Source organism: Pogonomyrmex barbatus, unplaced genomic scaffold (genome assembly GCF_055798465.1).
Source record: "Pogonomyrmex barbatus isolate J1 unplaced genomic scaffold, ASM5579846v1 scaffold6, whole genome shotgun sequence".
Lineage (NCBI taxonomy): Eukaryota > Metazoa > Arthropoda > Insecta > Hymenoptera > Formicidae > Pogonomyrmex > Pogonomyrmex barbatus.
In genome coordinates, this window is record NW_028297160.1 from 1,780,452 (window position 1) to 1,799,823 (window position 19,372).

Consider the following 19,372-nt stretch of genomic DNA (forward strand, 5'->3'; position numbering starts at 1 on the left):
ATTTGCTCGATTTCATTTTTGCTTTGATTCTTTTATGCCATTTACTAAAAGCAAACAATCTTTCCGAATATTTTCGAAAACTGTTATACAAATAATAAAGGAAATAACAAATAAAATAGTGAATTTTTTATTAAGCACAATAAATAAGTGTTTAGAATTTGTAAGAATCTTTTAATTAAACTACCTAAAGGCTTTAAAATTCACACACTGACGGCTTATTTACACATAAAAACACAAGCCACAAACAAAAATGTTAAGATTAAAACGCAAAAGCAATTATCAATAATTATTATATATTAATTCGTTTATTAATTAATAACGAATAATAATTTTTTATAATTTTAATTTATTAAGAAAATAACTGATAATATCAATGATATCATGTTATATAATACACTAATAAACAAATTACCGATTGTTGTATGTTAATTAAAAGCACCTTTAAATCCTTGAAAGAATTATAATTATTAGAAATTATATCATGCATTTTATATGTTATCGCATAACATTGAGATATTTTTATTTTGATTAAAACGCTACTATATATATATATATATATATATATATATATATATAATATATATAATAACTTATATAAGAAATAATTACTTAAATATTTTATTAAATTATTTTTTATTAAATGTTTTAATTTTTGATTTAGTTACTCTTAAATTTTTTTGTCCAAATGTCTATTAAATTAACTTTGAACTACTACGTCATAAATCCGTCGTAAATCGTTAAAAGTAATGGCATATAGTTCACGATATAAACAAAAATTAAATTAATCTCAAATTTATATATGTAAATTCAATAAAAGAAAAATTATTAGATTTCTAAGATCACCGAGTTCGTCGAGAGTTGCCCTCTTATTTTCCAATTATTTGATACAGTTTGGCATATTACATTGTATTGTTCGTTATTTACATCGATTGAAAAGAACTGTTGTTCTAAATTCATCAGGTTATTACATTAAATATTATCACAACGATCGAATAAGATACTTACCTGGTAAATGGATGATCCAAGTTTGATTTCTGACGGAGGTGATATTTCTCGCAATAACGAGATACCGAGGTACGTTGGGTCCACGATAGCAAATCCCTTTTACCACCGAAGATGGAAGAAAGAAGCTCGCAAGGCTCAAAATGAAGAATGAAGAAAAAAAAAAGAACGGATCTTTGCGGCGGTTCACAACTTCGAGGAGGGCGCAAGATTGCGACCTGGAATACGGCGCTCGGTATTCGTGGCAACTCGGGGTGGAGCAGAAAGCGTCGAGTGTCCTGGAGTCCTTCGCCAGAGAAGAAAAGTAAGATCTTTTCTGCGGAAAAATTTCTTGAAATTTCTTAAAATTGTTGAGACGACTATTTCGAGGGAGACAATGTCACGACCGAGCGATAATCTGCTCGTCGTTGCCCCCCCCCCCCTCCCCCCCTCCACCGAGTATTGATTTACAAGAAGAAGATTTCCCTATCGGTGCGGTGATTATTTGTGCGGACTTTGATCGTGATAGAGATGCGAAGAAGCTGCTTAAAATATGCATTTTTTAAATGCTTTCTGTTTACGGTTTTTATTAATAAAGTTCACTTTTTTTATTAAACGATCTTGTTATTTTCGCGAGAGAGCACAAGTGAATTTATGCGAGTATCTACCGCGAGTGCGACAATAATTTCAAAAAATTTGACTTGTTTAAAATTCGAATAATAAATCACAAATACATATAGTAACTTAAAATTTTTAGATATTTTATAAAACATATTTAATTACGTCGTTAACTTTGTTTTGATCTCTTTTTGACTTATTAATACGATTGAATATTTTAATAAATATTTAATAAGACATATTAAATAACAAATAATTAATTTTGTCATTATAAATTCCATCTTTAAAATAATTCGGATCGATGAAATTATTTATAATATATTTATAATTAATTAATTCCAGAGATTATTAATTCCAGAGATGAGCAATTAATGACACAAATGAACTTTGAAATTTCAATCACATTTCACTTTTACTTTTAAAGATGCGTAAAAAATCATGAATGCACGCCTTACAATCGTCAGATCGCAACACACATATAAGATAGAACTTGCTTTATTTTATTCGCATAAATTATAACTGATTATTATCACCAATCCATTAGCAATGGCGGAGAATTTCCGTGTGCAGTAAATATTTAGATCTTTGACATTGCAAAAATGATCAACCAAACTTTGCCTTCGGATATCTCAAAATCCAACACTAATTGTATCTACAATATTGTCCAATAATATTTTTGATACATCACATATCACATGTTTATTTTAACATAATATTTATTTAACGCTTAAAATCATAATTCAAATACTAAATGAATAATTCCTATAACTATTATAACAATCATAACAATCATAATATCAGTTATAGCAATTTAACTACAATCAATTATTGTATTTTATTTTGCGTAAGAAGTACATTAGAAATAAGAAAAATTCTATTATCTAATCTAAATATAGAAATGATTGATTATGAATCAAAAAATGATTGCGATTATTGATCATCACTAATTATTATTATCTTCTATTTTTATTAACTTACACACATAATCTTATACAACACAACTCATAATATTAATTAATATTAATTTTGCATTGTTAATAAAATGAGTACAAGCAGTGAGTACAGATAATTAGAAAATGATCGCAATCATTGCTAATTATTATAAGAATAGTATAAATGTGCAACAGTTCAACGTAAATGTATGTGCAATATAAATAAACTTGATACGATTGTATTATTGGACACAATATTTATATGTCAGTAAGACGAACGTACGACAGATTTGTCAAATAAATTCCGTTCGATCATAGTATTGTTGAAACACAGTACATTGCGTCAATAGTGTAAATTCTATGCGACCATAGTATTATATCCATGTGATAGATTTTTTTATATATATGGATTAAAATGTAGTGTTTATGCATGATATTAAATTACGTAGTGTTTATATAGTAAAAAATAATATTTATACTTGAATATTTAAAAATAAATACTGTTTTTTACTGAAATAATTTGACATTATGCATAAATACCACACATTTTAATTCATACATATAAAATATTTATCATACAGATATAATACATCCAAAACTCATTCACTGATATAAATATAGTATAGTATAATAATGGTATATAGTATAATAATGGTTTAGAATTTTGGTATAAATAAAAGAAATACACGATTTTTATCGTATAATAGTATATTTATAAGTTTAAGTTATAACAAATAATGTTTTTTAAATATTTTTAACAAACGCTGTCTGGTATAAATATAATACGACATAAAGCCAATAAACACAAATAAATTTATAAATACGTATATAATATACATATAAGTTTGTGAACGTGTTATATTGATTATACCATTTATTTAATATCTTTCTTATCGTATAATATTTATGAGTTTTAATATATTTTTTATATCAATCTGTGTGTTTATTAAGTACAATCACATAGAATTTACATTCGCTATTGCGTGTTGCAATATACTGGGACTCTAGCTACGAAAAACTACGATCGTATGGAGGTTACTTGACAAATCTGTCGTTTTTTGAGAGATTTTTGCTAGATCATTGCCAATATATTGCATCGATAGCGAATGTTTATATATCACATTCTTTGTTTTATATATATAAATCTAGTGCGATTTTAATATCAGTGAACGTAATATGTGTGTGTCTGTGTGTGTGTGTCTGTCTCTCTCTCTCTCTCTCTCTCTCTCTCTCTCTCTCTCTCTCTCTCTCTCTCTCTCTCTCTCTCTCTCTCTCTCTCTCTCTCTCTCTCTCTCTCTCTCTCTCTCTCTCTCTCTCTCTGTGTGTGTGTGTGTGTGTGTGTGTGTGTGTGTGTGTGTGTGTGTGTGTGTGTGTGTGTGTGTGCACAATCGCATTAAGTTTATTTACTATTACATTTATATTATTAATGTTATATTTGTTATATTTTTATCTTATTCTTTGATATATTCATTTAACGGATTTCTCACTAGACATAGAAGGCAAGCGCGATACGATTAGAATAATTTGAATCTTTAACATGTTATATTTGATAAAGAGTTACAGTCAATCTCACTTTTTTTTTAAAAGAATGTAACAATGAATTTGTCATGATCTCGAAAAGTATATTCACCGAAATTATATGGTTTTGAAACATAGAATCAATAAAATGATCAATAAAATGATGCTGAATGATGCACTAATTGCAAATATCCGTATTAATTGATGTATATATCTCGATAAGCGCTCGTTATTTCAATCAACGCTTGATAATAAAAATTCTTATTCATTGTACATTTTTAATGAACAAAATTCACAACTGCGAAGTTGCAAAATGCTCATATTCTCCATCCAAATTTATATCCTTTATCATGATGACTAAGTCTTAATGTGTACTATATCAAAATTTAGATAATTTGAAATATAAATATTATATATTTTATATTTTATTAACAATTTGACGCTTTTTGACCAACTATAGCAATCAATCGAGATTTAATCGATGGTCTTTATAAGCTGCGTTCCATTTAAGCGCACAACACTTATTTATTTTTTTTATTTATTTCTTATTTATTTCTTTTTTTTTTAAATTAGTAAATAACAAAGATAAAATTATTCTGAAAGCATTGCAAGCGTTAAGTCCCATACAACATAGACTTTCAAAGGATGTGTTAAAGATGCCTAGAGGACATCCTATGGAAGGATATCCTAAGATAATGTTTCTGAAACATTCCTCGGATAAAGTGTGCTGTATGAGGTAAAACGCAGTCATAAAAATTCGAATAGATGTGAAAAGATCTTCATGTGGAAGATGTAAGGAGATGCCGTTTTAATTACGCATTTAAATTTTAAGCATGGGGAATGCAATTTCTGATTAATCGCAACGCGAATACGAATTTAAAAGTTAAAATTATGGATACTTGTTCATAAAAAAATAGTTGTTTACAGCATTTTATATAACTATGCAACATCACGTGTTTGATTTTCCCGATCACATAAGATTTTTTTAGAGTAAATATTAGAATATTAACTGTAAATATTGATTTGATCGTAGAATAAAGCAAAAATTTATAACGTGTTAGTTCGAATAATTACTAATAGATGTCTCTATCTGTATGATATTCAGCGGAGCAAGTTTACGTCTGCGCGCGAATAATCTAACCTCAAACTGATATAATTTACTTTTTCCAGCTTTATATATAAGCGAATTATTATCAAAAAGTGTATTGTCATTCAATACCTGGATACATTTAATATTAATTTAAATTTTTTTATAAAAAAGAGTTAACTAAGGAATCAAAATCAATATGTTAAAAAATATAAATGAGTCTCGTAAGCAACAATTGGAAGAGTTGGAAAGTTTTACTAATGCAATCAATGAAAAAATCACCAATATCGTTGAAACTCTAGGTTGGACAGTGGAAAGCGTGACGAACATGGTAAATATAATGAGAAAATATTTTGGTATATTCTTTTCAATGAAATTATGTTTTATATAGGACAAGGAGTATCTTACATGTCCGTATGACCCATCTCATCGATTAACAGAGAAATCCCTTAATGATCATCTTGCTTCTTGCCAATGGAAAGCTGAAGGTTATGGAAAACTGGATGTCCCATTATCGGAACCATTTTTCCCAACGGATTCACCATTATGTATAAAGATTGGTAAGTACATTCTTCTAGGATAAGAATTTCTGCAAAAAGAAGATTATCTAATATCTTATGTTTATGTATAAAATATGTATTATAGATAAGCAACTGCAAGAACAAATTCTCAAGAAGGCCAAAGAACAGAATCCAGCAATGCAAATTGGTTAGTAAAAACTTAACAATTATGTGCATTCTTGTATTTTTTAAATGACAATAGAATTTTTTACAGCAAGTTGTGATTGTTATACTTGGTGCAGAATCAATATATCCTTTTACATATTTTTTTATTGGATATTTCATAACTATATATTATATAAGATATATTATATTTGTAATCTAACAATTCATATAATTTTCCTATCTGCTATATATAATTAAAAATAATTATATATCTACAATTTATAAAAATTAAAAAAATAGCTTTTGTTATATATTAATTGTTTTACAATTTTATAATTTTGAAAAATGTGAATTCTTAACACCATAATAGGTATGGGTGAGCGGTTAGTACCGCGTACGTCTGATAGGATTGTCATAGATTTTACTAGAGATGAAAGGAAAGCGATATATGACTATGTCATCGCTAATACTGCAAAGCCAAACATTGGAGAGGATATCACAAACATTAATAATTTGTGAGTTTGATAGACTAATATTTATAGAAAATATATTTATGATGGGCACAATAAAATATAGTTAAATAGAAACTTATTTAACAAATAAAAATATGTCGGAATTGTAGAATAAAATTTGTTCATATAATATTTTATGTTCGAGGTAATCAAATTTGAAAATTATCGAGTATACATTTAATTTTTGACTTAATAGATTTTATTACATGCAATTATGTTAATAATGTTATGAATGATTTACAACATATTTTAATTATATTTATTAATAAATTATTTGTAGGAATTGTTGCTCTCTCATGTTATATACAAATTATTAATAAATTAAAGAAATAATGTATTTTGAATATTTAGTTCGAATATACAATTCTCTCTTAGCTGGAAAAAATTTTTAATATCTGATAAATTTTAAATTCGATAATGTAATTTCTAAAACGATTACATTATATGTAAACATTTTATTCTATATTTCCAACTGATTTTTGCATGAATAATTGCATGAATAAATTTTGCATGATATTTGCATGAATAAATTTTGCATTGAATAATTTTTTGTTTGGTTATCTCTATCCTGGTTTATGGGGTTGTGTATAATATATACTAATATATTATTATCTATATTACATATATATTTTTTAAAATTTTAAACATTGCTATATCTGTTTTTAGTGAACCACAGAAAGAAGATAAAGAATTATCTTTTCTCGAATTATTAATACAAGAGCGTAACTTGAAAAGACGCAGAGCAAAGCATAAAGGCGTTCATACAAACAAAAAATCTCATGTCGAAGTGCTTAGAGAAGTAATTAGTCAACAAATGGAGGTATACCTAGATTATATTTCTGGAAAGGACAATTCTGAACATGTTACAGATGTTCAAAATATCCAAACAGATGAATTAAGTTATGAAACAATGCAAAATAGAACTGATCATTTATATAAAGTATTTCATACTTCATCACGAAACCATGATGATTATAATTCTGGAGAAAAGAACGATTATTATAAGAAAAAAAGAAGTAATCAAAAGAGAAAACATTCAGAAGAAAGAAATTATCATCAATCCAGAGATCGAGACAAACGGGAAAGATATTCAGATGAAATCGACAGAAAGCATAGACATGAACATAAAAAGTCGCGTTCAAAAGAGCGAAAATCACATAAAAAAGATAAACATCGGAACAAAGACAAACATAACGATAAATATAAAAATAAAGATAAATATGAAAAGAAACATAAATCTCGAGACCGCAATAAATCATCAGAGAGACATGCAAAGCATAATGATCATAAACGAAAAGAAAAAAATAGTATTGACAAATTATAGATTAATTATAAGAAAATTATTTATTTATGGATTTCATGTAAAATTGATTATAATTATGATTGTAATACAAATCTAATATTAAAATTCATTTTTTATAAAATATTATAAATATATTTTTCATTAGCATCAATTAAATTCATTTTATTTTGCTAAAATTTATTTTGGCAAAGTAAAAATTTTATTTTGCCAAATATAATTGATTATTCATTTCTTACGCAAATAAAAGGGAAAATTTATGTATGGATATATTGGATTTAGAGGTATAGGATGATAATTGGGCTGTACAGAATACATAGATTTGTAAAAAGTTGTTTGAAGTTCATTCATTGATCTTATTAGATCAATATACTTGTCTAAATTATGTGGTATTGAATTATGTATAATGATAAATGGAGTTTGTGATTTCACTTTTGGTTCAGTGATAATTTTATTTTGTTGCGGCAAGCTTCTACGCGTAGACTTGAATTTCACTAAATAGCGTTTTTTTTTAGTATTCACTTTGATGGTACTGCAATTATAAGAAATTAGTAATTTTAATGTATCATGATATGATAAATGACTTCTTTGGCCAATCTCCACATAAGGTGTCTGTAAAAAATAAATTTTATTATCAATTTAATCAATAAAATTGTTTAATACTAATAAGAGATACTACCTAATTGTTACACATTTCCAAGTTTTATGAAACTTGCGCTAGTAAAAATATTTTCAAAGTAAAAAAATAATATCAATTTTGATTACATTTGTCAATATTAAGGTCGTCAAAAACTATAAAAATATGAACATCCCCTTTCTCCTCAAACAGCAAACCGCAACTTATTATATATTATTTAATTATATTTTAATTATGAATGAGTATAACTATTGTTGTAAAGTTATGTGACCCAATTTGGAAAAGATAGTGATGAATAGTCATGAATAATAGATAAATAGAAATATCAACTTTTTTATGTTAAATGTAAATAAAAATATTCTGATGTTATTGTTGTAAATACCCGCTATTATTAACAAAAAAATATCCAAATTATAAAACATCTAACAGATCGTATTTAATAAACAGTGCGGATTATCTGATAGGCACTATTAATATTTTCATATTGTTTTTAACTTTAATATTGATAATTGTTGAAATTGATATTATTATTTTTAATTATAAGAATATTTTTATTAGTGCAAAATGTTTTTTAGTAAAATTGACATGTAAGAATTATGTAGTGTTTTTTGATTAAATATAATCAATAAGATCAAAAAATTTAAGTCATCAAAAGTTTATTTCTTTTTTTTTTTGAATCGTGAATTATTATCTTTGATATTTAAAAATTTATATTACCCTAGGTATTATCGTAGGAAGTGACTTATCAGTAGAAAACGCCGTCATCGAATAGTGCATTACACTGTCATAGTCGTACGGTAATCCATAATCAGTTACGATGCTATTATTTAATATATGGAAATTGAATGTAACTTCTGAAAAGATCGTTGTCAATTTTTTTTCAGTTTGGTATTAATTTATATGCTGCATTAATTACCCTTTCTTATATTTTCCCATATTATAGTGATATATTTGTCGCGATCTGGTCTCATATGCTCATGATATACACCTAGGGTGTGCATTATCTCATGCATCGAATGGCCAACCGTTCGGAAACATGCGTTTACATCTAGATTTAGCGTAGTATATCCGTATGCATTACGTCCTAAATCGGAGAAGCAACCTTTTTGATGGCCTGTGATATTGATCCAATTATTTGCTGGTAGGTTTTCATATTTTTTAATACGTATGAATTTGATACAAGTCCTCGACATTATAGTATGTAACGCATCTTTCAGCATAGCTAATTTCGACGGCTCGTTTACTAAAACGGATAAGATCCTTAAATATCAGTAATTTAAATAGTTCTTGAATATGATTTGATTTTTAATAGAATATATATGTAAATGCTTTATCTCCAAATTTATCTTGATTGTATAGATCAGATATTTTGACTTAAATTGCTGAGAAACATCTCACCTATGGACGAATCAACGTAGTAATTCACTATACCATTGGGCCATAATAAAGTTTTATCCGCCGTAATGGTTTTTCTCGATTTCGACGACAAATGTATATCTCCTTCTCGTTTTATACCTTCTTCAGGATTATCATATTGTGACCACGAATTAACTGCCAATACATAAAATATCGAGGTATTTTTTAAATGATTTTTTATTTCTACTTCTTCTACTTTTTGTTCTTCAAGCATAATCAGTGAATGAACTTTATTTCTTCACTCACGTCTATAACTAATGGATATCCCAGAAGAAGTCTTTCTTGAAGTCTTTCTTAGTAATTTCGATATCGGTGGTGGTTCTGTCTTATTTTTCCAAGGATTTATAAGTTGCGTCGGATATGCATTAATATTTGTAATAAGCCAGTTACTTAATAATAAAAGCACTACTAACGAGAATAAGCCACAAAGGCATCGAACTTTCTGCATCTTTCTTCGGCAAACTACAAACATGAACTGAATTGCATTAAAACTGATCCGATATAAAATACGATTAATGTATTAGAATTCTTCTTGTTGGTGATCCAGTGGTTCATGAGTAGCGTGTTCAAGACAACTTGGTGAGTAGATTAAATTGGGGAACCATTGTTAGAAAATGGATTATTAGAGTCAGTTGCAATTGCTAGTAAAACTTTGATCAATTAAGTCATATCGCTATACAACTTTTATTGCAATGGTTTCGATCCTTAAAAAATTAAATTCAAATAGTATGTTTATATCGCGTATTAATATTGTGAGGATTACGTTTGTAAAAAATAATCCCTTAAATCTTAGAAATATTTTTATGTATCTTACACTGAAAAAAATGCTATTGAATCAACAGCATGGTCTAACAATATTTTGAAAATAATTTTGTTAATTCAATGACATTATTAATGGAACAATGTGTAAAACAATATCATGCTCTTGTTTTAAAGATCTTTGTTTCATTAATAATGTCATTGAATTAATAAAATTATTTCCAATTAGACTAATGCTGTTGATTCAATAGCATTTTTTTTTTCAGTGTAGATTTAATTGTGTATATAAAGATAATAATCCTAGATCAATTTTTGTTATATCGATTTATTAATTTACAAACAAGAATATGTTTTATCAGAAGAAAAGTTACGGTACACTGCGTGTAATAAAGGTGCTATTCCATTACGATTCTATTTTTTATTTTTATCAACTTTTTAATACCGTATAATTAATTTGTAACGGTGATAGGGATTATAGTATAGAAACTAACAAGCAAAAACAAGTGTGTCTTATTGGAAAAAATTCTTCTAATACAAATCAAGTGTCATACATAAAGTGTTTATGATGTATATTTTTTAAATCAGTTTTATTTTTATAGAAAAAAATTTATTCAAAAATTTATTCTAAAAGAATTGAATTAAGATATAAAAAGAAATAAAAGAATTGAATAAAAGAATAAAAGAATTGAAGTAAAATTTAAGAATAAGAAATAAAAAATGATTTCCAATTTCATACAAATATGTGATATATTTTTTATTTTTTATTTTTTTAATTATAACGACACTTGTTATTGTCATATTAATTAGTATTAAAAAAATAGTGACATATTTTTTTATAGATAAAAAATTTTTGTACAGATATTGATTAATAATTGATTAATAATTATATAATTATTGATTAATAATTATATAATTATTATCTATATTTATTATAATAATGTGTTTTATTTCAATTCTATATAAAAAGATAATATTTTCTGATATAAAATTAAAATGAAAAATATTTTTGAAGTAATACAATATAATACAATATAAAGCAATACAATATAATATAAATTTTAACTTTTATATTGATATTCCAAAAACAAATGTTAAATAACAACAATGTAGAAATGTAATATTTATAATTAATATTTATTTCTTACAATTAAAATTATTTTCTAAAATTATCTAAATAATCCTGTGATAGAAATTAAAATCGATTAATTAAAAAAAGTTTGAGAGAAATGTTGGCTATATATTTTAATATCTTAGGAATATTTTTTTTCGTTATATTTCTTCATTATCATCAAATATTCTACTGTTTTGAGTTACTACTTCTTACTTCAATCAGAATATTCGCTAAGAGGGCGCTAGTGTATAGTGAATTTCTTTATGTTGTTTATTATATCTCGCAGACTTAGCAATCAAGTTTCATTTCGTTTTTATTTATGTTTTTGCTGTAGCTAATTGATACATTTATATTTTTAATTATATATTTAATTCATGCAATCTCAATACGTCGTGGGATTGTGTTGCACGTGGATATTGTGTCAGTACAAAAAGCACATTTTTTGACATTTGTTTTCAATATCAATAAAATGAAGAAATACGAAAGTTTCAAAATGAAGAAATATGAGATTTTAAAGCATATTGGAGAAGGATCTTTTGGACAGGTGTACAAAGCTAGGAAGCGTTCAGATGGTGAAGTTGTGGCTTTTAAAATGATAAGAAAGGTATAGCAACTTTGAAATAAGAGAGATAAATAACATCTTAGTTTACGAGTAATGCATTGAAATGTTTTTACCTTATAGTGTGGCAGATCGTACAAGGAACTCAAAAGTCTGCGTCAAGAATGCGAGATTCAACGTTACTTGCAGCATCCAAATATCGTACAAATGATAGATTCATTTGAAACAGAAAATGAGGTATGTCAGATCTAAACAGAAATATGTAAATAAAATATATTTCTAGATATTCTGTAGAATATCTGATCTAGATCGTAGTTGTAACAGAATACGCAGACAAGGAATTATATGATATACTAGCCAAAGAAGGTAGATTATCTGAAGAAAGGGCACAAGTAATAGCCTGTGATCTCGTATCTGCACTTTATTATTTGCATTCAAATCGAGTGATGCACAGGTTTGTATTTAATTATAGAGACAAAACAATATATGATACAATTAATATAATGATTATGTTTCGTTATTAGAGATCTTAAGCCACAGAATGTCCTTTTGGAAGCAAATGGTATAGCTAAGTTATGCGACTTTGGATTTGCTCGTAGTATGAGTACTGGTACTCATGTGCTTACGTCAATCAAAGGCACACCACTATATATGGCACCAGAACTTATAGAGGAATATCCATATGATCATAATGCTGATTTGTGGTATGTGAATAGAACCATATAATTTATTTCATATAAACAATCTTTATAATTTACTTATGTTAGAAATATATTTTATAATTAATTTTATTTTTAGGTCTTTAGGCTGTATTGTTTATGAATTAGTAGTTGGTGCTCCTCCATTTCAAACTAATTCAATATTACATCTGGTCAAATTGATTAGATTTGAAGCAATAAAATGGCCAGATTTTATTTCGCCAATTTGCAAAAGTTTCTTACAGGTAATTTATCCAGATATATCTTATTTATCTAAATATTTATTATACATATTAAGACTTCTGTAATTGTATTATATATGTGTAGATTTTATCTCTTTTCCTATTCTTGTTGTATCAGGAAAAAGTAACTTTCTGAAAGGTTCTCATAAACTTTTTTATTTTTTATTAAGAATTGCCATTTACACAAGTTTAAAATTAGTAGAAGTTAGTTAGTTTGTTAAAGTATAAAGACAATCCCCTTTTTATCTCATGTATATTTCATGTTTTCTCATTAATGTTGTATATAAAATTAATTGTAATAATTGTGATCCTTATATTGGTTAAATTGGTAAACTATTAAAAACAAGATTATCTAGAACATAGAAGTTACATAAATAAAAATACAACTTGGATTTCAATTATTACGATTATAGAATTAACTTAGAACACGATTTTGATTGAGATAATGCTATAATACTTAACGAAGAAAGAATCTTAAATGAATACCTGATTTCTGAAATGATCCATATACGCAAACAAAAGCATGGCTTGAACGTGCAGAATAATATGAAATTATTTAATTCTACTTCGATTGATTTAGTTACTTTAAGAATACATGCTTCCTTTTTTTTAGATAAATTTGTTCTTGTAGGAATTGTTATTTTTATTTCTCTGTCATTCAATATATTTTCAAAGTTTTTATTACCAAAAATTTATATATATATACATATATATATATATATATATATATATATATGTTTCCAATTATCTAATTACTAATAATTATAAGTTTTAATCATTTTATAATAATTTACTGTCTTTCATAGTTATAATGCGTTTAAGTCAGAATTTTGCTTTTTTTTTATTCCATTACAATTAGATTCTATATAATGAATTTGGACAATAACTTATATATAATTGACAAATTTCATTATTCTTATATACTTCACATTGTTTTACTTGTATACTTCACATTTGTATACTTCATTTTGACTACACAATTTACAGATTACTAATATTTATCTCCTCTTTTTAATTTTTTAATTTTAATTTTTAATCTTTAATTTTTTTAATTTATTGTATTCTTTAATTTATATTAAATAATTTATATAAAATTAAGGCTATGTATTAATTCGATTTTTTATCAAAAAAGATACAAAAATATGATTGAGAATCAAAAATTACTACTTTACTCTATATTATTATTAAATATGTATAAAAATTTACACATATACATATATATATAATCTTGGCTTATTAGTATTATTGTAATTTACTGGTTTTATTTATATGATATTTTTATAATATTTAAAATTTTTTTATATTTAATACTTTTTAAATCGATATTTATATATTAACAAGTTTATTATCATTCCTTTTTGTATACCTTTATACAATTTAGTATTTAAAAGTATTTGTATTTTATTCTAAATAAAAAATGTATTAAATTTAACTTATGGATAGATTAGATAATAGTACATTATCAATTATCATTAATTTGTAAAGGGATATTAAATATGTTATTTAAGCAATTATAATTTCAATTTCAGGGTTTGCTTCAAAAAGATCCTTCTCAGCGATTAACATGGCCTGCACTTCTTGAACATCCATTTGTCAAGGATCGAATTATAATAGTAGCTGGTGCTGTACCTACTCCATTCACAAATCCATTATCTGCGAGTCAAGCAAGAGCAAAGCAGCAACAATTACAGAGCTTAGCGATGCGTACTGCAAATCAAACTAAGTAATATTAATATTTATTATATTAATTCTTTTGAAAAAATTATTTGTTAATATATGTTAATATACGTTCTATATAATCAATATTTTCTTATGCAGAGTTGTGGAGAAAGCAATAAAAAAACTACAAGAGCAGGAGAGAAGACATTATGAATATCGACAACGAACGTGTATCTCACAACCCGGTTATCTGATATCTCCTGCTTATTGTCATCATATGATAAATCATTGTCAAGCATTACGGCGAAGCGAACCAAGTGGCACTGATTCCAGCGCTAGTATTGATGTCCTCTTAGGAAATCTTAGTCTCAGAGCATCCCTGAAAAGTGATCTTTTAGCTGCAGATCATGTTTTATGTCAGAGCGACTGTCCACATAGTACAAACATGCAACACAACTTTCCAATATTAAATGATCATTTGAAACCTGTTCAAACGCAAACGGACGATTCTTTACGACCGTTGAATAAGGAAATGTATCATACTAATGCTCAAGGTGATGGAATCAATGTAGGTCAACAGATTGAAAAATCTTCACATATTGATCAAATTATGCATGGCGATGGTGATTGCAAGCAAAGTTGCTTGAGCATTGATTACGAACAGGAATTTGGTGAGAGAAACTTGACTGAAAAACACGCAAGATTGCCAGATTGGGATCCGAGAGCAGTGGAAAGGCCCATTGAAAATGAAGAATGGATTGTATTTTTACAAAGGTCAATGGAAGAAGTTATGGAGGGTGAGATTGACTCATTGTTGCAACAGAATTGCGTTTCAGTATTTGTTTCTCCTTTGCGAAATCCGGCGGCCGGTTGTCGAGTTGTCGAATATGTAACTTGTTTATTATCATTACCATTTACCGTGTCAATAAGTAAAGAGAATCTCAAAAAGATCGAACAAGTTTATTTAGATGTGAGAGTAGTACCAAATCTCGTTTACGCCATAAAATTATTAATGTCGGAACGTTCCGATAACGAATTAAATACAATAAATACAGTCAACGTGGAAACAAGATCAGCATCTTCTTTATCCGCCGATGAGCTTCAAGCACTCGAATGTGCTATGCTAATTCTTTGTAGATTGATTTATATTGAAGATCAATTTCTCATGCAATTTTGTGATGCCATTTATATCGTAAATGGAATGCTACTTTTACAGCAACTACTAACTTTGGAAAAAAGAAAGGCAAGAGTCGTGGCAGATCTTGTTGCAATCTTAAATAACGTTCTGCGATCTCAACCTGAAAACGCTGAGCTTGTAGAACAAGTTGTGCTGCGTACAAAAACTCCTGGTGAGCTGATTATAAATTATTTTCTGCTTTATATCATAATTTTAATGAATTTGTATACTTGAAATCATATTTTTTTATGAAGGAGCTTCGGTGGAACAGTTGAACAAACTTCTTAATCATCGACAAGCTGTTTTACGAGCAAGGACATGTACTATGATTAGATTGTTGGGTAGATTTTGTTGTAGAGCTTTACAACAGATCTGGAATAAGTCATTAAGGGATCTTATGGAAAGTTTAATTGAGGACGAAGACGAGCATGTCCGACATGTAAGTTAGTCTTGAATGAGCTAACATATTATTTTTACATACAAACTTTTTATAATGTATCATAAATGTTATTTTAGGCAGCAAAAGATGCTATAAATGAATTGAAACAATTAACATATTATAATTAGGAAAACTTCAAGTGTCTTAAGTATCTTAGAATGAAATAAGCATATCATTATGATTTTCATATACAGTGCTATTAAGCTTGATAAATCTTACGATGCCTTAAAATAAAGTTCTTTATTTTTGGACAAACTGATAATTATACTTAAGAAATATTTGTGATATTTTTATAAATTGTACTAAAATAATAAATGTATTTTAATTTAAAAGCATGAAAATATACAGATACTTTGCAGACAGATATATGTACGCTTTATTATATCTTCTAAAATCTGATTGTTTGAAAGTAAATTTAATCGAATATCCATCCTATAGAAATCTCTTCGAAAGAACCTTCGGAAGAATTACCATCACTTCCTTCTGGTTTACGATCATCACATTGCTCTTTATACATTGCTTGCACCTTGGCCACATCCTTTTCGCTGAGTCCGTCTCGCTGACCAAGTTTTACCTTCTCTTTCTGCGAAGTAGCATAAACATTGAAAGCAAACCGAAATCAATATTACAAGTGCCGCGCAATTATTACCTTCGGCGTAATAGTAGGTTCTCCATTCCTGGAGAACGCGTGGGAGCTGTAGTGCATGACACTTTTGTAATCATAGCCGACACCATAATCGGTAACAGTGCGATTATCATACTTATTGAAGTTATGCTCCTTACCTGAAAAAAAGTTTATAAAAATTTTATTTATGCATTATGCGAGAACATCTGTTCTAAAATCAGTTGACACCGTTTTGTCTTGGATACGAAAGTAGTCAAGTGGCATTCAAGATCTCTTTAAATCTATGCTCTATCTCCATGAAAAACATAAATAAATACACGATCTTATGAAGAAACGCGAAATCAATATAAATGATATGAAATGAGTTTAACAAACACGCTATTATTGATTGTACCCAATTTAATATTTTCCCAATGTATGGTGACCCACTCGTCTCGATCCGTGGCGCTCTGCTGATGGTAAAAGCCTAAGGCATGCATGAGCTCGTGCACGACAACACCATGATGAACGCATCCCGGATTCTGTAGATTCAATACCTGTCCATGACCGTGACGACCCACCAAGGACCAGCATCCGGACTTTTTCGCTTGTATTGTCACGTAATCGTCGTCGGTATCTTTGTAAGATCGAAAACGCAAGCAAGTTTTTTCATGGTACTCTTGCATAGCTCCTTTGATTAATTCGATTTGATCTCTGTCTATAAATGATAATTAATAATTATTACAAAAAATTGAAATAAATTAAAAATCGGTTTTTAAATGTAAGTATATGTATAATGAATTACTGACAATCGATTTCAACAACATAATTTAACATTAATCTGAATTTAAATAATTTCTTATCTTTTTCCGTTTCTGTAAAAAGATAACGATGTAATCTATCTAATAAAATATAAATTGAATAAAATCGACTGTAAATTTGTATTTAATGGAATTTGTTATATTAATTAGTGATACTTATAGTGATACTATTTGTTATCGTTATATAAAATAAGATAAAAAAATCACCAAAATCATCTTCTTGTATAAAATAGGGGACGATACCGCCGGGCCATCGTGCTGTAGCGTCTAGAAGACCGTTCTTCCCTGATGGACTATCTGGATGGACCATTATATCACCTTCATGTAAACCGCTCAGTTCCCAAACATTTTGTAGATCATTTGGATTCCAAGATTTTATGTTACTGGCTGTAAGAAAAAAAAAAAAAGAATAATAACAACTGATTTTTTATACGAAGTGCTCTTTAGCAATTGCGAGTGAAACGATATCATCGAGTCGAGGATTTTTATTTCAATTGCTCAAAACTTTAAGTAATTACAAATCCGTCAAAATTGCAAGTGTTCCAGAAATTTGATTACCAATTTCATCGTGATTGTAACCATCATCAAAAATTCCATTGAATCGTGGCTCAGGCGGTATAGGATGACCATGGGAACCACGATGACTTTTGAGTGGCAATTCCAAGCTGACATTGATCATTACGAACAATAAGATTATTCGCATCGGAGCCATTGTCTTCTTTTGTTCTGAACTAGAGCACCACTTACTCTGACACTGCAAGGTAGCGTTCCTTTCCTTATATACGAAACCCTTATCCATCACAGCACGCTCGCTAGCGGAACTTTTTTAAACACCAGATATGCAAATACAGAATTTATCTCAGGGGGTTTGTGATGTAAAAAACGTTTAATTCCAGAATGTGACATCTTTCTTCGGTTTTTCTTCAATTTAGTCTCTTCCTGTACTGTATTAATGTTATCTTCTGAAAGTTAATCAGCAATAGCAGTTATTATTGTCATGTTTTACTCGTGCTGCTTGTTGCTTCAAAAATTATTTAGGTCAAAAATACAAATTATAATCGCGGACATAGTCTGAATATAAATCGCGCTTATCTTCCTGCTGACTGTTGCGACCCAAAAACGCTAGAAAATAGGTCCCATGACAAACTCCAATAGAATTATCACTACATTATTATTGTAGCGTCGAGACGATACATTTACATTAAGGAAGCTATGTATGTACATGAGGCAAATACAAATTAAGTATTATCACATTAATTATTTTGTTACATACAAAAATTTTAACATATCTTTTCTTATACTTTTCTCATATTTATATAATATTTATATAATATATATAAATGTAAATATATATAAATATATATATATATTTACATAAAAAAAAATATATATATATATATATTTTTTTTTTCATTTAATGTTAAATATTTCGAATATAGTAAAAATTTGAATGAATAATTCTCATGGAAACATTTTATAATTGATTTAATACCTAAATACATATTGTAATAAACAGTAATGTGATACTGTAATAAATATTAGATAACAATTAATTTTTTTAAGAAAGCATTCTTTTAGAATAATTTTCATAAAAAGAAATTAATCTTAACAATTTTTAAAAATATACAAATAGTTTT

The 19,372-nt window shown here is 27.5% G+C and overlaps 4 protein-coding genes across 7 annotated transcripts; 2 read left to right on the plus strand and 2 right to left on the minus strand.

Annotated features, from left to right (window-relative positions):
- Nucleotides 1-5,136: 5,136 nt before the first annotated feature.
- Nucleotides 5,137-7,746, plus strand: LOC105423717 (U11/U12 small nuclear ribonucleoprotein 48 kDa protein). 2 transcript variants are annotated; one of them, XM_089082465.1, is made up of 5 exons: nucleotides 5,137-5,473; nucleotides 5,528-5,696; nucleotides 5,782-5,844; nucleotides 6,172-6,316; nucleotides 6,980-7,746. In XM_089082465.1, the coding sequence occupies exons 1-5, from the start codon at nucleotides 5,336-5,338 to the stop codon at nucleotides 7,635-7,637; spliced, it is 1,173 nt and encodes a 390-aa protein (XP_088938591.1). In that variant the 5' UTR covers nucleotides 5,137-5,335; the 3' UTR covers nucleotides 7,638-7,746. The 2 variants fall into 2 exon arrangements, with proteins under 2 accessions (XP_088938591.1, XP_088938592.1); XM_089082466.1 differs by having other exon boundaries at nucleotides 5,139-5,467.
- Nucleotides 7,747-7,841: 95 nt separating this feature from the next.
- Nucleotides 7,842-10,236, minus strand: LOC105423708 (high choriolytic enzyme 1-like). The gene is made up of 5 exons (XM_089082467.1): nucleotides 9,913-10,236; nucleotides 9,649-9,801; nucleotides 9,167-9,493; nucleotides 8,968-9,104; nucleotides 7,842-8,225 (listed from the first exon to the last, which is right to left on the minus strand). Exons 1-5 carry the CDS (start codon nucleotides 10,136-10,138, stop codon nucleotides 7,842-7,844), a joined length of 1,227 nt encoding a protein of 408 aa, XP_088938593.1. The 5' UTR covers nucleotides 10,139-10,236.
- Nucleotides 10,237-11,769: 1,533 nt separating this feature from the next.
- Nucleotides 11,770-16,672, plus strand: fu (STKc_STK36 domain-containing protein fused). 3 transcript variants are annotated; one of them, XM_011633561.3, is made up of 9 exons: nucleotides 11,770-12,140; nucleotides 12,219-12,332; nucleotides 12,404-12,549; nucleotides 12,620-12,799; nucleotides 12,894-13,038; nucleotides 14,565-14,758; nucleotides 14,854-16,043; nucleotides 16,126-16,310; nucleotides 16,388-16,672. In XM_011633561.3, exons 1-9 carry the CDS (start codon nucleotides 12,006-12,008, stop codon nucleotides 16,436-16,438), a joined length of 2,340 nt encoding a protein of 779 aa, XP_011631863.2. In that variant the 5' UTR covers nucleotides 11,770-12,005; the 3' UTR covers nucleotides 16,439-16,672. The 3 variants fall into 3 exon arrangements, with proteins under 3 accessions (XP_011631863.2, XP_088938584.1, XP_088938585.1); XM_089082458.1 differs by lacking the exon at nucleotides 11,770-12,140 and having other exon boundaries at nucleotides 12,411-12,549; XM_089082459.1 differs by lacking the exon at nucleotides 11,770-12,140 and having other exon boundaries at nucleotides 12,420-12,549.
- A 53-nt stretch (nucleotides 16,673-16,725) lies between these two features.
- Nucleotides 16,726-18,473, minus strand: LOC105423707 (seminal metalloprotease 1). The gene is made up of 5 exons (XM_011633563.3): nucleotides 18,294-18,473; nucleotides 17,943-18,122; nucleotides 17,330-17,632; nucleotides 16,960-17,093; nucleotides 16,726-16,893 (listed from the first exon to the last, which is right to left on the minus strand). Exons 1-5 carry the CDS (start codon nucleotides 18,445-18,447, stop codon nucleotides 16,726-16,728), a joined length of 939 nt encoding a protein of 312 aa, XP_011631865.2. The 5' UTR covers nucleotides 18,448-18,473.
- Between the last annotated feature and the right edge of the window lie 899 nt (nucleotides 18,474-19,372).